We start from the raw sequence: 22,158 nt of genomic DNA on the forward strand, positions 1-22,158 counted from the left end.
TGCGGTGGGACCATAAAATCTCAGTGATGTAAACTTCCACCCTTTATTTTCCAGCCGCGCTCGCCCCAAAACCAGAAAAGTCCACCCGAGGTCAACAGACCTTTCCGTCGTCCGTCCCTCGCCTGCTACAATTCCCGTGGTGGGCAGAATGGGAAAATTGCCCCTCTCTGCCTCTAACTACCTTAATAAAGAGAACTTTCCATTGGAAGCGATCCATATATCATCCTACCATTGATTTGTAGCTTTGGCATCATAAACCCACCTGGTTTTACCAACTGTGAATCCAAAGTACACAAGAAAGACAATTTGGAAAGACATTACCCATAACATGGTGGATTTAAGTTGTCATTTGTTTTCTGTGTTTAGCTTAACTTAGACACACAAGGACTGGATCTACTTGTGACTGTGGCAGTTTTTCATGGTGGTATGCCGATATGTTACAGAACTGTACACTGGATTATAATTATTCTGGAAATTGGTGAAGCATTAATGCTTGAACTGAGTTCAGTTCCCCAATATGGGCCATATGATATAGATAGGATAATAGATCATCATTGAGAGATCATATCTTGGACACGTTTGATACATCTTAAACTCACTGCCCTGCGCTGGGCAACCATGTGCCAGACTGGTGCCCAAAAATGCAACACAATATCCCACGCCTAAGGCTATTCCCTCTAAAAGAGTTGTTTAGATTCTTGGTTGCCATGACTGGGGTCACTGCTTGGACTGTTCCAGACTCTTAAAGGAACTAGGGGGTGAAGGGAAGAGTCAGTCTTTGAAAGAGCGATTCTGAATGCAAAAGTGACAATATGGAGTCTCACAGTATCGCAGGAAATGTTGGTTTCCGGAAGTGAATTCGTATAATCTGGATTTATCATTCCCATTGAATGGAATTCCCCCTGGAGTGAATGTAAGCAAATGTACGGTGAAAATCAAAGAGATAGATGCGTATGGAGAATTTCAAATTAATGCAAATTAAGAAAGATTTTCCAAATAGGGTCGAAACAGGAAGATTATATTTTCTTAAATAATCTGATTTCACCTTGAAAGATGAGTATTGGCTCCTTACACAATGAGGGCGACTGAAGTGTAGATACCCCTGTGATCAACACAGCCACACCCCTGGTCCTTAGCTCATCTTGAAGCAGTAGACCCCAAACCTTCCATTCTCCTTCCTGGGAAAGCCAAAAGAGCGAACCCCAGGCTCTGGTGGGCCGCACTTGGGCCGTGGGAAGGCAATGGGGTAGCGAATGCTGCCGTCGGCAACCCAGCCAGCTTCGCAGCGGTCGAACTTGAGGAACTTCCAGGCGGCGTAGAGCTGGCCCACTTTGGCGATCGCGCCATCATCATCGCGGCAAGCCTTCACCGCTTCGTCAAAGTTGAACTTCATTGGATGGCGTAAAAAGTACAATTTACCTAGAAGACAAGACACAGGGGCGTGGGCAAAGAGATTGGCGTCGGTGCGGGAACTGCCCAGTCTGCTTCAGAATAAATAACAAAGCAAAGTAGTGCAAGTGTACTCTGAGCTCCAACAGGAATTTCAACATCCTTCAACCTGTCAAGAGTTGGACTAACTAAGAAAGAGTTACACTAATCAGCTTAAGACATCTCAGCACTTTTCAGTCAATGAAGTACTTTTCTAAAGTGTGATCAGCCAATGTGGTTAATTGAGCACAGCAAGATCCCACAAGTGCCAGATCATTTTTTTTATTGCTTCGTGGGACATGCGCATCGCTGGTTGGCCAGCATTTATTGTCCATCCGTAATTGCTCTTGGAGGGCAGTTGAGAGTCAACCACATTGCTGTGGCTCTGGAGTCACATGTAGGCCAGACCAGGTAAGGATGGCAGATTTCCTTCCCTAAAGGCCATTAGTGAACCAGATGGGTTTTCCGACAATCGACAATGATTTCATGGCCATCAGTAGATTCTAAATCTCAGATATTTTTAATTGAATTAAAATTCCAACGTCTGCCATGGTGGGATTCATAGAATCATAGAATCCTACAGTGCAGAAGGAGGCTATTTGGCCCATCAAGTCTGCACCAACCACAATCCCACCCAGGCCTTATCCCCATAACCCCATGCATTCCCCCTGACACTAAGGGGCAATTTAGCACGGCCAATCCACCTAACCCACACATCTTTGGACTGTGGGAGGAGACCGGAGCACCCGGAGGAAACCCACGCAGACATGGGGAGAACGTACAAACTCCACACAGACAGTGACCCAAGCCGGGAATCAAACCCGGGTCCCCAGAATATTAGCTGAGTTTCTGGATTAATAGTCTGGTGATAATAACACTAGGCCATCGCCTCCCCTGTGCCTGGTATTTTTAGTGATGTTGCTTGAAGGATAAGTATTGACAAAGACACCCAGGAGGGATTTCTTCAAAAAATGGTATGGCAGGATCTTTCAATCCACCTTAGCGTGCGGGAAGTTTAACACCTTATCCAAAAGACAGCACCTAAGAGGGCGCCGCACTCTGTCTATACTGCACTTCCGTGTCATCCCAAGTCCTCCAAGTTTCTCTCAGAGGGTTGTGCGACTTTGGAACTCTCTGCCTCAGAAGGCAGCGGATGTGGGATTATTAAATATTTTTAAGGCGGAGGTAAATAGATTCTAGTTAGGCAAGGGCTTATCGGGGTTTGATGGGAATGTAGAACTTGAAACACAAACAGATCAACCATGATCAAATGGCAGAGCAGGCTCGAAGGGCTGAATGGCCTACTTCTGCACTTACTTTGTATGTTCATATGTCCTGTGCTTAAGTTCTTGGAGTGGGACTTGAACCCATGACTTTCTGATTCAGAAGCAAGAGTGTCAAAGATAGGACACATTCCCATTTAACATCAACAAGAGGTGCCATTATCATACATCACTTGTGAACCTTCCTTATGGCTTAGTGGTTGCTGAGGCTTTCAGACCAGGAAGTCTTCAATGGTTCCACTCTGTGCTGAGGGGATGTCACAATGCTTTCAATGCTCATGGGTAATAGCGGAGAGGGGGGTGAAGAGAAGACCAACCAAGGCGCCCATTGTCAAGTGACTCTTGCTGCAAGGTGGGACTGGGATGATGCAGTCAAATATCCTAATGTTTATAACTAACAAAGTCTTCCTGTGTTATGTCTTCTTCATTCAGCAAACCATACCTTTTCTGAAAGAATCAATTAAACACAATGGAACTACTTCTAGCCCTCGGATAGTGAAAAGGATTTCAGTTAAAACTGTCTAACTTTGCTTGTGGCTTTTTAACAATGTCAACTTCAGTTATTTTTGTAACTTGAGAAACCATTGGTTAATGATCACCATGACTTTTGAATGGACCTACCTTATATTAAGTTGATCTTTCTCTACACCCTAGCTATGACTGTAACACAAATTCTGCACCATCTCCTTTCCTTCTCTATAAATGGTATGCTTTCACTGTATACCGCGCAAGAAACAATACTTTTCACTATATCCCAATACATGTGACAATAATAAATCAAATCAAAACTAATATCAACAGGAGGTGCACAAGAGTAGAGAGGAAGAGGAGAAACTCTGGCCGGGATTTTCCAGCCACACTCACCCCAATGTCGGAAAATCCCGAGGTCAACGGACCTTTGCGTGGTCCGTGTCCCGCCCACTACAATTCTCATGGTTGGCAGGATGGGAAAATTCCACCCTCCGTCTCTAATTCCCCCTTCTTTTCTTCCAGAAGGCATTTACTCTCTTCTCCATGCCAACCTCATGTGGGCACACTGCCTATCCACTGTGTACAGAACCATGGGCGCAAATTCCTATTCTTCCACCACGCTGTGCTCCCCCCACCCGGCTTGAAGCCCCGTATCTCCCCATTTGTACGGTGAACTCTCCGCCGTCCATACCTTTCAGAGTTGAGGCAAAGCAAAACACATCGTATCGGTGCAGGTTTTTATGCCGCTGCCCGTAGTTCCGGACGCCCGCCGAGTTGTCCTTGCCACCACAGGGCCCTCGCGGCATCGTGATGGGGTACTGGACGGACCCATCCATCAGCCAGCCGGCATTGCACCAGTCTAACCCGTCCTCCCAGGCCTGGAAGAGCTGCTCAAAGGAGGCGATCATGGAATCCTGCTCCTCGCAGGCTTGCTTGGCATCATGGAAGTTCAACTGGTACCGGCCATGGTGTGGCTGGTAAGGGAAGACCACACCTGAAAGACAAGGCATGAGCAACTGTTAAGTCTCCTCAAAAAGTAGGCGCTCAGAAAGCAATGATTGGGTTTAGAACCATAGAATCTCTACAGTGCAGAAGGAAGCCAATCAACCCATGGAGCCAGCACCAACAACAATCCCACCCAGGCCCCCTCTCCGTAACCCCAAGTATTTACCCTGCTCATCCCCTTGACACTAAGGGGCAATTTAGCATGGCCAATTAACCAATTAACCTAGCTCAGGTGGCAACTGCACCATTCAGGATTCAATCTGGACCATGTGGTCAGGGTGGTGAAGAAGGCATTTGGCAAAGTTGCCTTCTATCAGTCAGGATGTGGAGTTGCCGGCGTTGGACTGGGGTGGGCACAGTAAGTAGTCTCACAACACCAGGTTAAAGTCCAACAGGTTTATTTGGTGGCACGAGCTTTCGAAGCACTGCCCCTGAAGGGGCAACGCTCCGAAAGCTCGTGCCACCAAATAAACCTGTTGGACTTTAACCTGGTGTTGTGGGACTACTTACTGTGTTCTATCAGTCAGAGCATTGAATACAGGAGTTGGACAGTTATGTTACAACTGTACAAGACATTGGCAAGGCCACATTTGGAGTACTGCGTACAATTCTGATCGCCCTGCTATAGGATGTTCTTAAACTGGAAAGGGTGCAAAAAAGATTTAAAAGAATGTTACCAGGACAGGAAGGTTTGAATTATAAGGAGAGGCTGGATAGGCTGGGACTCTTTTCCCTGAGTGTAGGAGGATGAGGGGGTGACCTTATAGAGGTTTATAAAACCATGAGGGGCATCGATAAGGTGAATAACCAAGGTCTTTTCCCCAGGGTGGAGGAGTCCAAAACTAGAGGGTGTAGGTTTAAGGTGAGAGGGGAAAGATTTAAAAGGGACCTGAGGGGCAACTTTTTCACACAGAGGGTGATGCGTATATGGAATAAGCTGCCAGGGGAGGTGGTAGAGGCGGCTATAATTCCAACATTTAAAAGACTTTTGGACAGGTACATGGATGGGAAAGGTTAGAGGGATATGGGCCAAATGCAGGAAAATGGGACTATTCCAGTTTAGGAAATCTGGTCGGCCTGGATGGGTTGGGCCAAATGGCCTCTTTCCATGCTATACCTATGACTCTGACTATTGAGACGAGGAAAGCCAATCTTTGGCCTGTACTGGCTTAGCTGAACTTGGCCAGGGCATCAATTGCAGCTGCTACAATTGGTTAAAGCTCCTTCCTGTAATGAAGGACATTAGAAAATCAACCAAAATCATGAGAAAATCCCATTTTTGGCAAAACTCCAGCTCCTGTAAATGCACTTCACTTGTGTTGAGATCTGACCTGATTGTGAAAAGACCCTATGTTCAATTAAATGTTCAGTTTGGGGCACTGCTGTCTCACAGCGCCAGGGACACGGGTTCAATTCTGGCCTTGGGTGTGCGGAGTTTGCACGTTCTCCCCGTGTCTGCATGGGCTTCCTCCGGGTGCTCCAGTTTCCTCCCACAGTCCAAAAGATGTGCAGGTTAGGTGGATTGGCCACGCTAAATTCTCCCTTAGTGCCAGGGGGACTAGCAGGGTAAATACGTGGGGTTATGGGGAGAGGGTCTGGGTGGGATTGTTGTCGGTGCAGACCCGATGGGCCGAATGGACGATAGGGATTCTATGATTCTATAAATGCCAACACTCGAAGTCTAGGGTCATGCTTGGTGCATGGCCATTTGAGCACAGTATCTATAAAACCAATCCCATCTTCTTCCAATTGACCTGGAATACAGATGTCCAGGAACATAGGAATAGAATTAAACCCTGTTAATGTTAAAGTTTTATGTTAAAGTCTTTTAAATGCTGGTTCTGCCATTGAATTAAATCATGATTATTATGTATCTTAACTCCTTTATCAGCTTTGGGATCGTAGCCTTGATACATCCGCCTAACAAAAATCTATCAATTTTCGTTTTGAAATTTTCAATTGACCTGGCCTGAATAGATTTTCAGGGAGGGAGTTCCAGACTTCCACCACCTGCATTGTGGAATCAGCCACCAGAGGGAGCTAAAAGGTCCGCCCTCGGCCATGTTGTTTGTTGAAGTCCACCCGTTGACCCAAGGTGGGATTACCTCGTAACTCCAGTTCAACAATGCTGCTTTCGTCCTCCAGCCCGTCAATCACTTCACACTTGTATTTCCCATAATCCTCCAGCCTGACGTCAGTGATGACCAGCGACGCCTCCCGCTCGTCATTCTGCTGCAGGTAAACGCGCCCCCGGAACTCCCCAAAACTGCGATGGCGCAATCCAATCGCCACAATCACGTCGCTCTCCTTGGAGAAATCCATGTTGAGTTTGGACCATTTAACTCTGACCTTTCGCGTCATGTTGACCGCCGGCTCATAATGGTAGTGGCAGGTCAGGGTCACGTTCTCTCCTCGATACGCAAAGAGTCTGTCCTTTTGGGTCTCAATGTGGAGCTTGACGCTGTTATAATCTGGGGAAAAAAACAACAAGAACACAAACTACTTGTTGCTAACATTTAGCCGATCAGTGGCACAGTTGTTGGCACTGCTGCCTCACAGCGCCGGGGACCTGAGTTCGATTCCCGGCTTGGGTCACTGTCTGTGTGGAGTTTGCACATTCTCCCTGTGTCTGCGTGTGTTTCCTCCGGGTGCTCCGATTTCCTCCCACACTCCAAAGATGTGCGGGTTCGGTAGATTGGCCCTTTGGCTCCCTGTTGGGACTCTGTTGAAATCCCTGCTGATACTCAATTAATTGTCCCTTAGTTCAGGGGGATTAGCAGGGTAAATACCTGGGGATAGGGCCTGTTTGGGATTGTTATTGATGCAGGCTCAATGGGTCAAATGGCCTCTTTCTGCACTGTAGGGCTTCTATGATTCCTTTTACAATATGGAGACTGGCAGGCAGGTCTTGCCTGATGTGTCATTGAGACACAGCGGCCTGGAAGATGCCAATGTTTGTTCCCCGGTCAATGATGAGTTGTTAGTGACACTGGGCAAAGGAGGGGCGGCGGGGGCTGGGGAGGGGAGATCAGCCAGGATTGCTGCACCTGAACAGCACAACCACTGGACGCGACTCAGATGAGCACAGAATCAGAGCTCAGTTCAGTTGCCTTGCACAGGTGAACCCCTTCCTAACTATCAATGTCGAGGCCCACAGCTGGAAAAGCAGCCACTTCAAAGCTGCTCTGGTTAGAGGTCCAGTGCCTTTGGAATGAGACCCCTCAGAATCACGGAATTGTACGACACAGCACGAGGCCATTTGGCCCATCGTGTCTGCATTGGCAATGGGTCAACATCTTCAGGAGAGAAGGGAAGGAAATCCAAGACACTTCCCTGGCTGCTAGCATCATGGGAATACCTGGGAGCCCAATTAGCTGCAGAGGAATAAGGTACAGTTAGTTAGGTAAGTAGAACTGGGATATCACAAGGTGGAATAGTCTCTGATGGAGTGTGGAAATAATGTGTTTAAGGGGCTGAATGGCCTTGCTCAGTCCATGCTTTCTAATGTGCTTTCTGCTGGCTTGCTCAGATATTAAGGTTAGTCTTTGAGTGTAGATAAATGTGAATTACTGCGGATGCTGGAATCTGAAACCAAAAGAGAAAATGCTGGAAAATCTCAGCAGGTCTGGCAGCATCTGTAAGGAGAGAAAAGAGCTGTGATAAAGGATCATCTGGACTCAAAACGTCAGCTCTTTTCTCTCCTTACAGATGCTGCCAGACCTGCTGAGATTTTCCAGCATTTTCTCTTTTGGACTTTGAATGTTATTTATCCCTTAATCCACATCACAAAATTCAGATTATCTGGGTCATGATATTTATTTATTTATTTGTGTCACAAGTAAGGCTCATATTAACACTGCAATGAAGTTACTGTGAAAATCCCCTAGTCGCCACACTCCGGCACCTGTTCGGGTACATTGAGGGAGAATTTAGCATGGCCAGTGCACCTAACCAGCACGTCTTTCAGACTGTGGGAGGAAACCGGAGCACGCGGAGGAAACCCACGCAGACACGGGGAGAACGTGCAAACTCCACATAGGCAGTGACCCGAGGCTGGAATTGAACCCGGGTCCCTGGCACTGTGAGGCAACAGTGCTAACTACTGTGGCACCATAACATTGAAGTTTCTGGGGGCTTTCTGTGCATAAATTGGCTGCCATGGTCCCTACATTGCAACAATGAGTAGGTATTTCATTGGCTATGAACTGCTTTGGGATGTTCAGAGGTCGTGCAAGGCGCTATATAAATGCAAATCTTTCTTTATGGTCGGGGGGGGTGGTTTCAAAGCAATTGTGCACTCAATCTATTTGTATTATTGCTTACAAATAGAAATGGAACCAATCTTGTTTAAGAAAAGCAGAACAAGAAAGCAGGAGAAAGAAATGGGGACAGGAGGTACTTTGCTGGTTTTGGGAGTGAGGAATATCTGGTGAATATCTGGTATGCCTTCAGCAGACCAAGGTCACCGACAGTACACTGCAACACATTCCGGAATGAGATGGGCGATACTTTAAGGATGCGATGGTATTCATGGCAGTACTTACGTTCACCGTTTCCATTGCCGTTACCATTGCCATTGATGTAGAAGGCACCATTCTGTGGCAGACACAGGGACTGGCAAGTCAGCTGCAGGAACATCACAAGCAGAGCAAACTTCATGACTGGAAATCCCTACTGAAAGCCACAAGTCTACAAAAGAAAAAAAAAGGTTCAGTGCTGCTTGAAGCAGGAAATTAGTGTTCAGGCGATGTGAAAATTGGGCTAGAAGCCTGCAGATCATAAGGGGAAGCTAAGACCAAGGAAAAGTATATTAGTGTCACACTGCAATGAAGTTACTGTGAAAATCCCCTAGTCGCCACATTCTGACGCCTGTTCGGGTCAATGCACCCTAACCAGCACGTCTTTTAGCAAACTGGAGCACCCGGAGGAAACCTATGCAGACACAGGGAGAACGTGAAAACTCCACACAGACAGTGACCCAAACCCGGAATTGAACCCGGGTCCCTAGCGCTGTGAGGCAGCAGTGCTAACCACTGTGCCACTCCAGTTTTAATTTTAAGTTTTAACATCCAGGTAAATTATGAATGAGATTGAATCAAAACTGAAGTCCTTATTTTTTGGGCCCAATTCGCAATTTTCAGATCTATTGAAAGAAAAATACAACTTTCCTCCTACTTACAATAAAAATCTGCAAATAGCACCAGCAACAATCTACAGGAAAAACCTGCTCCAAAATTTGACAAGGAAAATATCATTCTATTGCAGTACTGACCAGTACTTGCCGCTTGGTGGCACTCCTGGGTCGCAGCAGTAACCAGTCCCAGCCACCGAGTGGCGCTGGTGTGCAGCAACTGGGAATGGCCTCTTTTGCGCCTTATTCTTTTGCGCCACCCAGTGGGCAAGATCTGGAATGACAGCAGTTTGGATCCAGGCTCCGGAAATAACTACCAGAGGCACTGACAAGGTTTTCTTTTAGTTTATTTATTACACTGCAATGTAGTTAGTGTGAAAATCCCCCAGTCGCCACACTCTGGCGCCTGTTCAGGTACATTGAGGGAGAATTTAGCATGGCCAATGCACCTAACCAGCACGTCTTTCGGACTGTGGGAGGAAACCCACGCAGACATGGGGAGAATGTGCAGACTCTGCACAGACAGCCACCAAACCACATCAGGGACCTGGGTTCAATTCCCAGCTTGGGTCACTGTCTGTGTGGAGTTTGCACGTTCTCCCCGTGTCAGCGTGGGTTTCCTCTGGGTGTTCTGGTTTCCTCCCATAGTCTGAAAGATGTGCCGGTTAGGGTGCACTGACCCTAACAGGTGCTGGAATGTGGCGACTAGGGGAATTTCGCAGTAACTTCATTGCAGTGTTAAATGTAAGCCTTACTTGCGACTAATAAATAAACTTTTAAAACTTTATTCAGCCACTGTGCTGCGATTTTCACAGATTTCTGAATCCAAAACCGTGAGTAAAAATTCTAGAAACTCATACTAAAAATAGAAAACCTATCTAGAGTTGTACAGTATGGAAAGGGCCCTTCAGAGTCTGCACCAACAATATCTACCACTAAAGGCACGCTAATCCCATTTTCCTGCACTTGTCCTATACCCTTGAATGTTATGATATTTCAGGTGATCATCCAAGTATTTTTTAAAGGTTGTAAGGCTTCCGGCCTCCACTACCTTCCCAGGAAACTCATCCCAGATTCCCACCACGCTCTGACTAAAAGGGTTTTTCTCAAATCCCCTCTGAATCTCCTGCCCCTCAGCCCCTCGTGACTGACCCCTCAACCAAGGGGAACAGCTGTTCCCTGCTCACCCTGCCTGTACCTCAATCTAGTCACTGATAAAGGACCCATAGGCAAGCCCAAATATGAACAGGCTATTGAACTGTAGAAGGCATCATGGTTGAGCCTAGCCCAGCACCGGGCGTTGGGTTTTCAGTTCCGTCAGGGTCATTAGTACAAGCAGGGAAGTAGCCACTGAGCTGACACTAGGGGCTGGGCGTCACTGTGGGTTTTGGAACTGACATCAGGCCTAAGTGGGAGTCCAGAACCCATCCTTACCTGCTGGAATGAGGTTGGCACTGCAGAGTTCCCAGCAGCAGAGTCTGAGTTGGCTGCTGCATGCTCACTATCCCAGTTAAGCATGGTGGGCAGGCTCTTGATGGAGTTTGATGCAAGGTGGTCGAGAAAACATATGGAGTGCTTTCCTTTAATGGCTGAGGTGTTGAATACAGAAGCAGGGAGGTAATGATGGAACTCTGCACAATGCTAGTTAGACCACAGCTGGAGTTCCGGTCACCACATTACAGGAAGGACATATTTGCTCTGGACAGAGTGCAGGGGAGATTTACAAGAATGTTGCCCAGGGCTTAAAAATTGCAGCTAGGAGAAGAGATTGGAGAGGCTAAAGCTGTTTTCCTTAGAACAGAGATGGTTGAGTGGTGACTTAATTGAGGTATACAGTGGGGCGGCACTGTAGCACAGTGGTTAGCACTGCTGTCTCACAGCGCCAGGGACCCGGGACCAATTCCCGGCTTGGGTCACTGTCTGTACGGAGTTTGTAAATTCTCCCCTTGTCTGTGTGGGTTTCCTCCGGATGCTCCGGTTTCCTCCCACAGTCTGAAAGACGTGCTGGTTAGGTGCATTGGCCGTGCTAAATTCTCCCTCAGTGTACCCGAACAGGCGCCAGAGCGTGGCAAGTAGGGGATTTTCACAGTAACTTCATTGCAGTGTTAATGTAAGCCTACTTGCAACACTAATAAATAAATAATTAAACAAATTATGAGAGGTACAGACAAAAAAGACTTGTTTCCCCAAGTTGAGGGGTCAACTACTGGAGGGCATAGATTTAAGGTGGTTGGTATAAGGATTAGCCGGGACATGAGGATAAACCTTTTCACCCAGAGAGTTGGCGGGAGTCTGGAATTCACTGTCTAAGTTGGTGTTTGAGGCCGAAATGCTCAACTCATTTCAGAGGTTCCTGGATCGGCATCTGAAGTGCTGGAACCTGCGAGGCTACAAACCCGGTGCTGGAAAGTGTGATTGAAATGAGCGACTAGTTTGTTGTTTCTCCTTTTGGACAGTGCAGACGCGATGGGCTGAATGGCCTCTCTCTGTACTGTAAGGGTTCTATGGCATCTCAGTAAGTCAGTGCCTCTCTGGCCTGCGCAGCCGAAAGCAAATACCAAGGACTCTGACCGGAGTGGGATACATGTGGGTGGAGGGGACACCCTTCTTGTCGGACTGGTCTCGGACTTCAGTTGTGGCCTTTCCAGCTTGCTGCCCACACTTTCCAGTGTGGAGCTTCCGGATCCAATAATCCCTCCGAATTGCAACAGGGAGACCATCTCCATTAAAAGCTGAATAGACGTGAGGTTTTTATTTTTAAAGGTTTGTGCCTCAGTGGCGTTGGTGATGTTAGAGTTGGTGTCAGTGATATAACAACAACAACTTGTATTTATATAGCACCTTGAACATAAAATCATAGATCCCTACAAGTGCTGAAGGAGGCCATTCAGCCCATCGAGCCTGCACTGACTGCCCGACAGAACAACTTACTCAGGTCCCAACCCCGTAATCCCACATATTTACCTCACTAATCTACAGTTCTTGGCATGACATGGTGGCACAGTGGTTAGCACTGCTGTCTCACAGCAGCAGGGACCCGGGTTCGATTCCCGGCTTGGGTCACTGTCTGTGCGGAGTCTGCAAGTTCTCCCCACGTCCTTGTGGGTTTCCCCCAGGTGCTCTGGTTTCCCCTCCCACAGTCCAAAGATGTGGTCAGGACTGCCGCAAGGCTGCAAAATCACTCCCAGTTGGCGTTTCAACAATGCTAATTGGCTGCCCAACTCTGTGTTGGGAATGTGTTCCAATTTTCCTGCCCCTCCCTCCAAGCCCAGCACCACCGGGCCTGGGATATTGAGCCGAAGGAGTCAGACACAGAGATATTCCGCTCCAAAAGAGAAAATGCTGGAAAATCTCAGCAGGTCTGGCAGCATCTGTAAGGAGAGAAAACAGCTAAAACATTTCAAAGCTATATTCCACTCCACCTCCCTGCAAACTTTATCCAAACTCTCAGTTAATCTGCCAAATAGATCTTTCTTCGAGTTTTTTTTGTCTCTTTGGGGTTCGGTGATTGGTTGATACTTGTTTCTTGAAGTTGCTGATCAGCTGCTGAAACCCTCCTCCAGCCCTTTGTTACCCTCGACCCGACCAAGCCAACCCACTCCTGCTCTTCTTCCATATTTGGGTGGCACGGTGGCACAGTGGTTAGCACTGCTGCCTCACAGCGCCAGGGACTCAGGTTCAATTCCGGCCTTGGGTCACTGTCTGTGTGGAGTTTGCATGTTCTCTCCGTGTCTGCATGGGTTTCCTCCAGGTGCTCTGGTTGCCTCCCACAGTCCAAAGATGTACAGGTTAGGTGCATTGGCCTTGTTAAATTGCCCCTTAGTATTTAAAAGCTTAAGTTTATTTCTTAATGTCACAGGTAGGCTTACATTAACACTGCAATTAAGTTACTGTGAAAATCCCCGAGTCCCCACACTCCGGCGCCTGTTTGGGTTACACTGCAGGAGAATTTAGCAGGGCCAATGCACCTAACCAGCACGTCTAGCTCCTTCGGCTCAATATCCCAGGCCCGGTAATGCTGGGCTTGGAGGGAGGGGCAGCAAAATAGGAACACATTCCCAACATAGAACTGGGCAACCAATTAGCATTGTTAAAACACCAGCTGGGAGTGATTTTGCAGCCTTGCGGCAGTCCTGATCACATGGGGGGACTGTGGGGGGAAACTGGAGCACACGGAGGAAGCCCCCACACAGGGAGAATGTGCAGACGCCACACAGACAGTGACCCAAGCCGGGAATCGAACCCGGGACCCTGCCGCTGTGAGACAGCAGTGCTAACCACTGTGCCGCCGTGTCGTCCCAAGAACTGGGATGACGGGGTTAGGACCTGAGTAAGTTGCTCTGTCGGAGAGTCAGTGCAGGCTCGATGGGCTGAATGGCCTCTTCTGCACTGGAGGAATTCTATGAATCTGTGACAATTCAGCAATTGATGCTGTGTCATGTTTACATTCTAACAGCAGGTGGCAGCAGAGACCAACATAGGAAACTCAAATAAAAGCAATATGCTGGAATCCGAAATAAGAACAGAAAATGATGGAAATCGCAAAACGACGGCCAATCTCCTGACAAGAGAGGGACAAGAGGGTCAGTCAATCTCGGTTTAATCTCTCATCCAAAAGACGACAGCTCCACCAGCGCAGAGCTGCCTCAGGACTTCACTGAAGAGTCAGGCTAGAGTTTGGGTTGAGGGACTCGAGAGGGACAGGGTTGCTGCTGCCACTGACACAAAGCTGACACCTTGTGCCTGTTGCACAGCATGAGCTGATGCCCTGTAGACTGAACAATGATGCTTCGTATTAGCCCACTCCTGATTCGCCCATTGGGCGCGGGCACTCACTGGGTCTGGGAACAGACGTGAAACACGTTCCCCGCCATGGACAGCCCCAGAGCGCAGTCCCATGCTGACTGGACAATTAAGGGGGTAGGGCCTGGGTGGGATTGTGGTTGGTTCAGACTCAATGGGCCGAATGGCCTCTTTCTGTACGGGCTCTGTGAAAGGCTGAATGCTGCCAGGGAGGGTGGGAAAAGGGCAAACGCCAAGAACATGGAGGGTGTGGCATTTCTAACGTACTCCCGCAGGGGGAGCAGTCACTGCGGAGCTGTCTCAGGGAGCTGTCGATGTTTCTATTGGGATCAAGGGGATAGGTGGGATCAGGATATTGATTATCAGCCATGATCAGAATGAATGGCGGAGCAGGCTCGAAGGGCCGAATGGCCTCCTTCTGCTCCTATTTTCTATGTTTCTATGACCTGGGAAGAATCGATGTTAAAACTTCAGGGTAAGTGTCCATGCCACACGATCGCGCACGGGCCTCAGTCCCCAGACACATTTGTTAATTTTATTTTAGCCCTTATAATTCATCCCACTCTGGGTCGAGGTTGCAACTTAAACATAAAGGCAGCCTGGTCAGTCAGCCCAAACACCAACGGTAAAGGCGGACAGTCCAGGTTCAAATTGTTTTCCTCTGGCCCCTCAATACGATAAGTTGGCTGCTTGATTGTTGGCACATTTCCAACTCTCACACACGCCCACCCACCAAAATATTGCACCGTGGCGCAGTGACATGGGGGTAGGTGCTGAAAGCTTCTCACAGAATCTCACGCACTTCGAGCAACGTCATATTCTGGCCCCAGAGTGAAATGTTGTTAACCCACTGATGTTCTTGCATCCAGTCAGAATGGCACAGGAGGAGGCCATTCAGCCCATCAAGTGGAACAATCCAGTCAGCCCCATTCCCTATTTTTTTTTATTCATTCGTGGGACATGGGCGTCACTGGTTGGCCAGCATTTATTGCCCATCCCTAGTTGCTCTTGTTCAGAGGGCAGTTGAGAGTCAACCACATTGCTCTGGAGTCACATGTAGGCCAGACCAGGTAAGGACGGCAGATTTCCTTCCCTAAAGGACATTAGTGAACCAGATGAGTTTTTCCAACAATCGACAATGGTTTCATGGTCATCAGTAGGTTCTTAATTCCAGATTTATTTTTATTGAATTCAAATTCCACCATCTGCCGTGGTGGGGTTCGAACTGGGTCCCCAGAACATTAGCTGAGCATCTGGATTAAATGTTTAGCGATAATACCACTAGGCCATCACCTCCCCATCAGCCCAAAATCTCAGTTCTCTCAAACACCCCATCCAATTTCCTTTCAGAATCATTCACCGCCTCTGCTTTCACCCCCAGCCCATCGGCTGTACACCCCGCGACACCTTATCAGCCACATTTGTTGTAAAGCTATGAAAAGAATTTACTCCACGCCCTTAGAGACAAAGGTGTGTTATTCTGAACTCTCACCTGAATGTCTATTGGGTCTTATGACTATCTGCCAATCTATATACATGTCGCCCCGCTGACATCAAGGCCGGAATATTACCGCCCACCCGCCACGGGAATCGGAGCGGGTGAGGGGCGGACCATGGAAATGTCCGTTGACCTCAAGCGGGATTTTACGGATACAGGACGAGCGAGGCAGTATAACCCGCCCTGAATCGTACTCATTCAGACCCTCGTGTTGTGTATGATGGTGGCAGATGTGTTGTTCAGGTTCCTGGCTCGCGGTCACTCAATAAATCAAATTCCATCCTCATTGCATGGGGTGTTCAGATTTTGACTGCTGTTTTGTCGATTATATTATCTGAATCCATCCATTTACCCCGATAACTGCAAGTCAGCAGCCTTGGCTATGGTTACATATTTGAAAGGTTCTCATTTTCAGTGCTGCACCTTGGGTGGGCCCCACATCGCTGGGACATGAGTCGAATCCTCAAAACACGTGAAACATCGCGCAAACCAGCCTCCCATCCATTGACTCTGTCTACACTTCCCGCTGCCTCGGAAAAGCAGCCAACATAATCAAGGACCGCACACACCCCGGACATTCTCTCTTCCACCTTCTTCCATTGGGAAAAAGATACAAAAGCCTGAGGTCACATACCAAGAACAGCTTCTTCCCTGCAGCCATCAGACTGTTGAAAGGACCTTCCTTATATTAGGCTGATCTTTCATCGAATCATAGAATCCCTACAGTGCAGAAGGAGGCCACTTGGCCCATCGAGCCTGCACTGACAACAAACCCCCCCCAGACCCTATCCCCGCAACTCCATGTATTTACCCTGACACTAAGAGCCAATTTAGCATGGCCAATCAACCTAACCTGCACATTTTCCGACTGTGGAAGGAAACCGGAGCACCCGATGGAAACCCACACAGACACGGAGAGAATGTGCAGACTCCACACAGACAGTGACCCAAGCGGGGAATTGAACCCAGGTTCCTGACACTGTGAGACAGCAGTGCTAACCACTGTGCCACCATGCTGCTTTCGCTACACCCTAGTTATGACTGTGACACTACACTCTGCACCCTCTCTTTTCCTTCTCTCCTATGTACTCTATGAATGCTATGTTTTGCCTGCATAGTGCACAAGAAACAATACTTTTCACCGTATCTCAATACATGTGACAATAATAAATCAAATCAAAGTCCTGTGAGTAAGGTGCGGGAGATGGGTGAGGGAGCACAGGCTGATGTATTATCTGTGAGAGTTTGGGTCAGAGATGCTTTGATTTGTTTTCTATGCGATAAAGAAAATTAAGGGGAGATCTGATCGAGGTGTATGAGTTTGTGACAGGTTTGGGTAAAGTTTTAGCTGCAGTAAGTAGGATGTGAAGAAGGAATATTTTGATTTGATTTGATTTATTATTGTCACATATATTAGTATACAGTGAAAAGTATTGTTTCTTGCGCACTATACAAAGCATACCGTTCATAGAGAAGGAAACGAGAGAGTGCAGAATGTAGTGTTACAGTCACAGCTAGGGTGTAAGAAAGATCAACTTAATGCAAGATAAGTCCATTCAAAAGTCTAATGGCAGCAGGGAAGAAACTGTTTTTGAGTCGGTTGGTACGTGACTTTTGTATCTTTTTCCCGACAGAAGAAGGTGGAAGAGAGAATGTCTGGGGTACGTGGGGTCCTTAATTATGCGGGCTGCTTTGCCAAGGCAGCGGGAAGTGTAGACAGAGTCAATGGATGGGAGGCTGGTTTGTGTGATGGATTGGACTGCATTCACGACATTTTGCAGTTTCTTGCGGTCTTGGGCAGAGCAGGAGCCATACCAAGCTGTGATACAACCAGAGATAATGCTTTCTATGGTGCATCTGTAAAAGTTGGTGAGAGTCATAGCTGACATGCCAAATTTCCTAAGTCTTCTGAGAAAGAAGAGGCGTTGGTGGGCTTTCTTAACTATAGTGTCGGCATGGGAGGACCAGGACAGGTTGTTGGTGATCTGGACACCTAAAAACTTGAAGCTCTCGACCGTTTCTACTTGGTCCCTTTTGATGTAGACAGGGGCATGTTCTCCTTTACACTTCCTGAAGTCGATGACAATCTCCTTCATTTTGTTGACATTGAGGGAGAGATTATTGTTGCTGCACCAGTTCACCAGATTCTCTATCTCATTCCTGTACTCTGTCTCATCATTGTTTGAGATCCGACCCACTACGGTGGTGCCGTCAGCAAACTTGAATATTTGGCGCATCGAGTGAAATATTAACAGTGAGGCAGTACAAAAGAGGTTTACTAGGATAATCTCAAGTAGGGAGGGACTGCCATATGCATGGTGGTACAGGGGTTAGCACTGCTGCCTCACAGCACCAGGGACCCGGGTTCAATTCCCAGCTTGGGTCACTGTCTGTGTGGGTTAGGTGGATTGGCCATGCTAAATCGTCCCTTGGTGTCAGGGGGACTAGCTAGGGTAAATGCATGGGCTTATGGGGATAGGGCCTGGGTGGGATTGTGGTTGGTGCAGACTCGATGGGCCAGATGGCCTCCTTCTGCACTGTAGGATTCTATGATTTTATAGTTTGGGTCTATACTCCTTGGAGTTCAGAAGAATGAGAGGTGAGATGATTGGAACATATAAGATTCTCCAGAGGGTTAGACAGGGTAAATGTTGGGAGGGATATTTCCACTCAGGACCAGAGGGCGTGGTCACAGAATAAGGACTTAAGGTGGATTTGAGGAAAAATTCCTTCCCTCAAAGGGTGATGAATCGTTGGAATTCTTTATCCCAGGAAGCTGCGGAGACCGAGTCCTTGGACATTTTCAAGGGTGCGATCGACAGTCAGTTGGGGAATCAAGGATTACAGAGATAAGGCAGGAAAGTGGACTTAGTGAGTGTTCGACCAGCCATGATCTTATTAAATGGGAGAGCAGGCTCGAAGGGCTGAATGGCCTATTCCTGTTGCTATTTCTTATGGCCTTATAGTGACCTGGAGCTCACTGGGAGTGGAAGCAGAGGCAATGAATGATTTCAAAATGAAACGGGATGGGTTCTTGAGGGGAGGAAGCGTGCAGGCGAAGGGCAGAGGGTGAGTGGGTCTGATTGGATTCCTCTATAGAGAGCTAGCATGGATTCAATGGGCTGAAATGATGTCGGAAAGCACTTCACAACTAATGAATCACTTCTCATAGAATCATACGGAGCAGAAGGAGGTCATTTGGCCCATCGAGAGCACAATCCCACCCAGACCCATAACCCCATGTATTTTCCCCATTAGTCCCCCTGACACTAAGGGAGTATTTAGCATGGCCAATCAACTAACTCGCATATCTTTGGAGAGTGGGAGGAAACCGGAGCACCCGGAGGAAACCCACGCAGACACGGAGAATGTGCAGATTCCTCGCAGACAGTGACCCGAGGCTGGAATCGAACCCGGGTCCCTGGCAGCTAAGCACTGTGTCATCGTGCCACCCTATATAAAGAAGCACACCCAGCCAGAGCCAACAGAACAGAGCAAATAAATGAACAGCAAATTAATCTGTTTTTTTTGTAGTATTGGCTGAGGGAGGAATGTTGACGAGGCTGTCGGGAGAACTCACTTCTCCCCTTCACAAAAGCCACCCTCGAGCACAGCTGGTTTAAAGTCACATCACCTCCGGCAGAGCAGCACTCCTTCAGTACTTCACTGGAATCCCAGTCTGGGTTAAGTGCTCGGGGCCCTGAAGCCATCATCTGATTGCAAAACTCTCCAATTTAAATCCCAGAGGGAATCTCAGAGGCAGCAGAAAGCATCACGAGCTCCGACCATAACATTCAGTACCAAAATAGGCCAATCTTACAGCTTTCAGATTAAAGCAATAACCCCCCCCAGCATTAAAACATTTTAAAATTGGTGTTAACTTACACGAGAGACGGAAATGGTTTCATATAATAGTTTATTTATGTGGTAAGTTAGATTATTTTGCAAAACATGGCACTTTTTCTGCACTATTATTGTTTATATTTCTGCACCTTGTTCCAAAGCAGGGGAAAATTACTTTATAGGATCATTATCTAATACTAACTGCTTCAATTTGTATTACAACCAGATGTTGCACTCCAGTGAAAATATTTGCTGCAATTCTAAACTTTCATAGAATCACAGAATACCTTACAGTGCAGAAGGAGGCTGTTTCAGGTTTGCTCCAACTCGTCAACAGAGGATCCCACCCAGTCGGATCACCCGTAATCCCACATATTTACCCCGCTAATGTCCCTAACCTGTACATCTTTGGACACTAAGGGACAATTTAGCATGGCCAATCCCCCTAACCCGCACATCTTTGGAATGTGGGAGGAAACCGGAGCACCCGAAGGAAACCCACGCAGACACGGGGAGAATGTGCAGACTCCGCACAGACAGTCACCCGAGGCTGGATTAGAACCTGAGTCCCTGTGAGGCAGCAGTGCTAACCACTGTGCCACCGTGCTGCCCCACTTTGCCTCAACAATTTCTTAATTGTACATTTTAAAGGAAAGTTCACACTGTGATAACTGATTCTCAATGAGGGCATTAAGATTTCATACATTCGTGCTGGGAAAGGGCTTCAATATCATTGAATCCTACAGCGCAGGAGAAGGCCATTCGGCCCATCGGGTCTGCACCGACCACAGTCCCACCCAAGCCCTATTCCCGTAACCCCACACATTTACCCTAGCCAGTCCTCCTGACACTAAGGGGCAATTTAGCACGTCCAATCCACCTAACCCGCACATCTTTGGACTGTGGAAGGAAACTAGAGCATCTGGAGGAAACCCACGCAGACACGGGGAGAACATGCAAACTCCACACAGATAGTGACCCAAGCCGGGAATCAAACCCAGGTCCCTGGCGCTGTGAGGCAGCAGTGCTAACCACTGTGCCACTGTGCCACTGTGCCGCCCATTGTTATGGAAGCAAGCAAATATATCACAAGGGGGAGAAATAGCCAATATCCACATCACATTCTGGGGCCTATCCTTTCCTTCTCCCCATGTACACTATGAATGGTATGCTTTGTCTGTATGGTGCGCAAGAGACAATACTTTTCACTGTATACTCATACATGTGACAATAATAAATCAAATCAAAACATTTGTCAAATTAAAGCCAGCTAAAAATAAATCTCTTCCCAAAAGTGCATTAAAATTGCATACATTTGAGTGCTTGTGGAATAGTTTTTTTTCATAACAGCATTACCAATTCGATGTGTCTTGTATGGTTGTGTTTCTACTGCCCCATTCATTCAGGTCTGCAGGTCTCTCGCCACCCTCCCAGCCGCAGAATAGCGGCGCTGCCAGCAGAGGGCAGTGCAGACAGCCATTCTCTTCACCCAGAGAAGGTGGGGGGAAAAAAAACTTCAGCCAAAAAAGTTTGGGAATTCTTTCGAAGTTTCAAAAAACTTCAGAACTTTACTTCCGCACAAACCTAAACCGCACCGCAAACTAACCATCAACAAGAGCATTCTTCCTTCATCTGTCATCTTTTGTGTTTGTGTCTAACCTGGCCAACTTTCGAAAGTTCTCCCCATAGCAAGGACTTTTTAAATTTTAAATTTATGCGAGAAATCTGTGCAAACCAAAATTAAACAGACTGAAAAGTTGCAACAAAATATGCTGTTTGCGCATTGTCTTCGTTCGTCGCGGTTGCGAGGTTATTTAAGAATATCATTATTTGCCTAATTAATAAGTAATGTATCAAACAATACAATATTCCACTTTTTCTGGACTTTTAGCTTCTTTAAATCCAGGTAAAAGAACATATTTTAATTCTCCCATTCCTTAACATGTTATAACAATTAGATTACACTTTGTTGCGAAAACAGGTAAATGATTGGTTCCTTGTTTAATATTTCACTTTTCCACACACCCAAACATCTTTCATGCCTTTCCCCCCTTAAAATTTCTCACAACTTCCCAACGAAAGGGTCATTTCACCCTCCCCCAAAAAAATTGTTCGTTTTTTTTTTAAGACTTTGAAATAAAACTGGCAACCTAATTTTTATGCGGAATGGACATTAACGCGAGTTAACTGCAGGGTCTGAAAATAAAACTGCATTGAAATAGCACAAATCTGTCTCTTTAAAATTGAGAAAATATTTGTTACTTACACAGATGAACAAGTTTTGGGGTTTTTTTCCCCCTTTGTGCTTCAAGTTGTCCCCTGCAAAATAAAGTTCACCCTTTTTTTGTTGCCAAACGCTGCAATCCCTTTGTATCTCTGAGCCTGTTGTGAATCTGTGGCACTTAATAACTGTACTTTATAGAGGGGAAAAAAAACTAGGGGGAAGAAAGGTAACGTCAGCAGCCAGTTGAGTGACGCTCTGTCCTTGAAACAGCCCCTGTTCATTCAGCCGGACAGAGACCATCACACCCTTGCCATTACCCAATCTGTTTGTTAAAAGATCTCCTCCTGAATCATGTCTGCCTTGCCCTCTGTAGGGGGCTGGTCTGCACTAACACAGCCTTAGTACTTTGGCATTTACGCCTTTCAGTGTGGAATCCTTCGCACCTTCAATCCATCAAAACACTACCTGCCTT

At 47.1% G+C, this 22,158-nt stretch overlaps 1 protein-coding gene across 1 annotated transcript; it reads right to left on the bottom strand.

Moving 5' to 3' along the window:
* Positions 1–1,132: 1,132 nt before the first annotated feature.
* Positions 1,133–21,823, bottom strand: LOC144511042 (hyaluronan and proteoglycan link protein 3-like). The gene is made up of 5 exons (XM_078241011.1): positions 21,729–21,823; positions 8,732–8,876; positions 6,293–6,658; positions 3,874–4,176; positions 1,133–1,419 (listed from the first exon to the last, which is right to left on the bottom strand). Exons 2-5 carry the CDS (start codon positions 8,844–8,846, stop codon positions 1,133–1,135), a joined length of 1,071 nt encoding a protein of 356 aa, XP_078097137.1. The 5' UTR covers positions 8,847–8,876; positions 21,729–21,823.
* Positions 21,824–22,158: the final 335 nt, after the last annotated feature.

The sequence above is a fragment of the Mustelus asterias genome, chromosome 24 (assembly GCF_964213995.1).
Source record: "Mustelus asterias chromosome 24, sMusAst1.hap1.1, whole genome shotgun sequence".
Lineage (NCBI taxonomy): Eukaryota > Metazoa > Chordata > Chondrichthyes > Carcharhiniformes > Triakidae > Mustelus > Mustelus asterias.

Excerpts from the sequence above, each read along its gene's own strand:
- LOC144511042 (XM_078241011.1), bottom strand. The coding sequence starts at position 8,846 with ATGAAGTTTGCTCTGCTTGTGATGTTCCTGCAGCTGACTTGCCAGTCC. Across the intron at positions 6,659-8,731 it reads CGGCAATGGAAACGGTGAAC|ATTATAACAGCGTCAAGCTC; the intron begins GTAAGTACTGCC and ends TTTTTTCCCCAG. Across the intron at positions 1,420-3,873 it reads CTTTGCCTCAACTCTGAAAG|GTAAATTGTACTTTTTACGC; the intron begins GTATGGACGGCG and ends CTTGTCTTCTAG.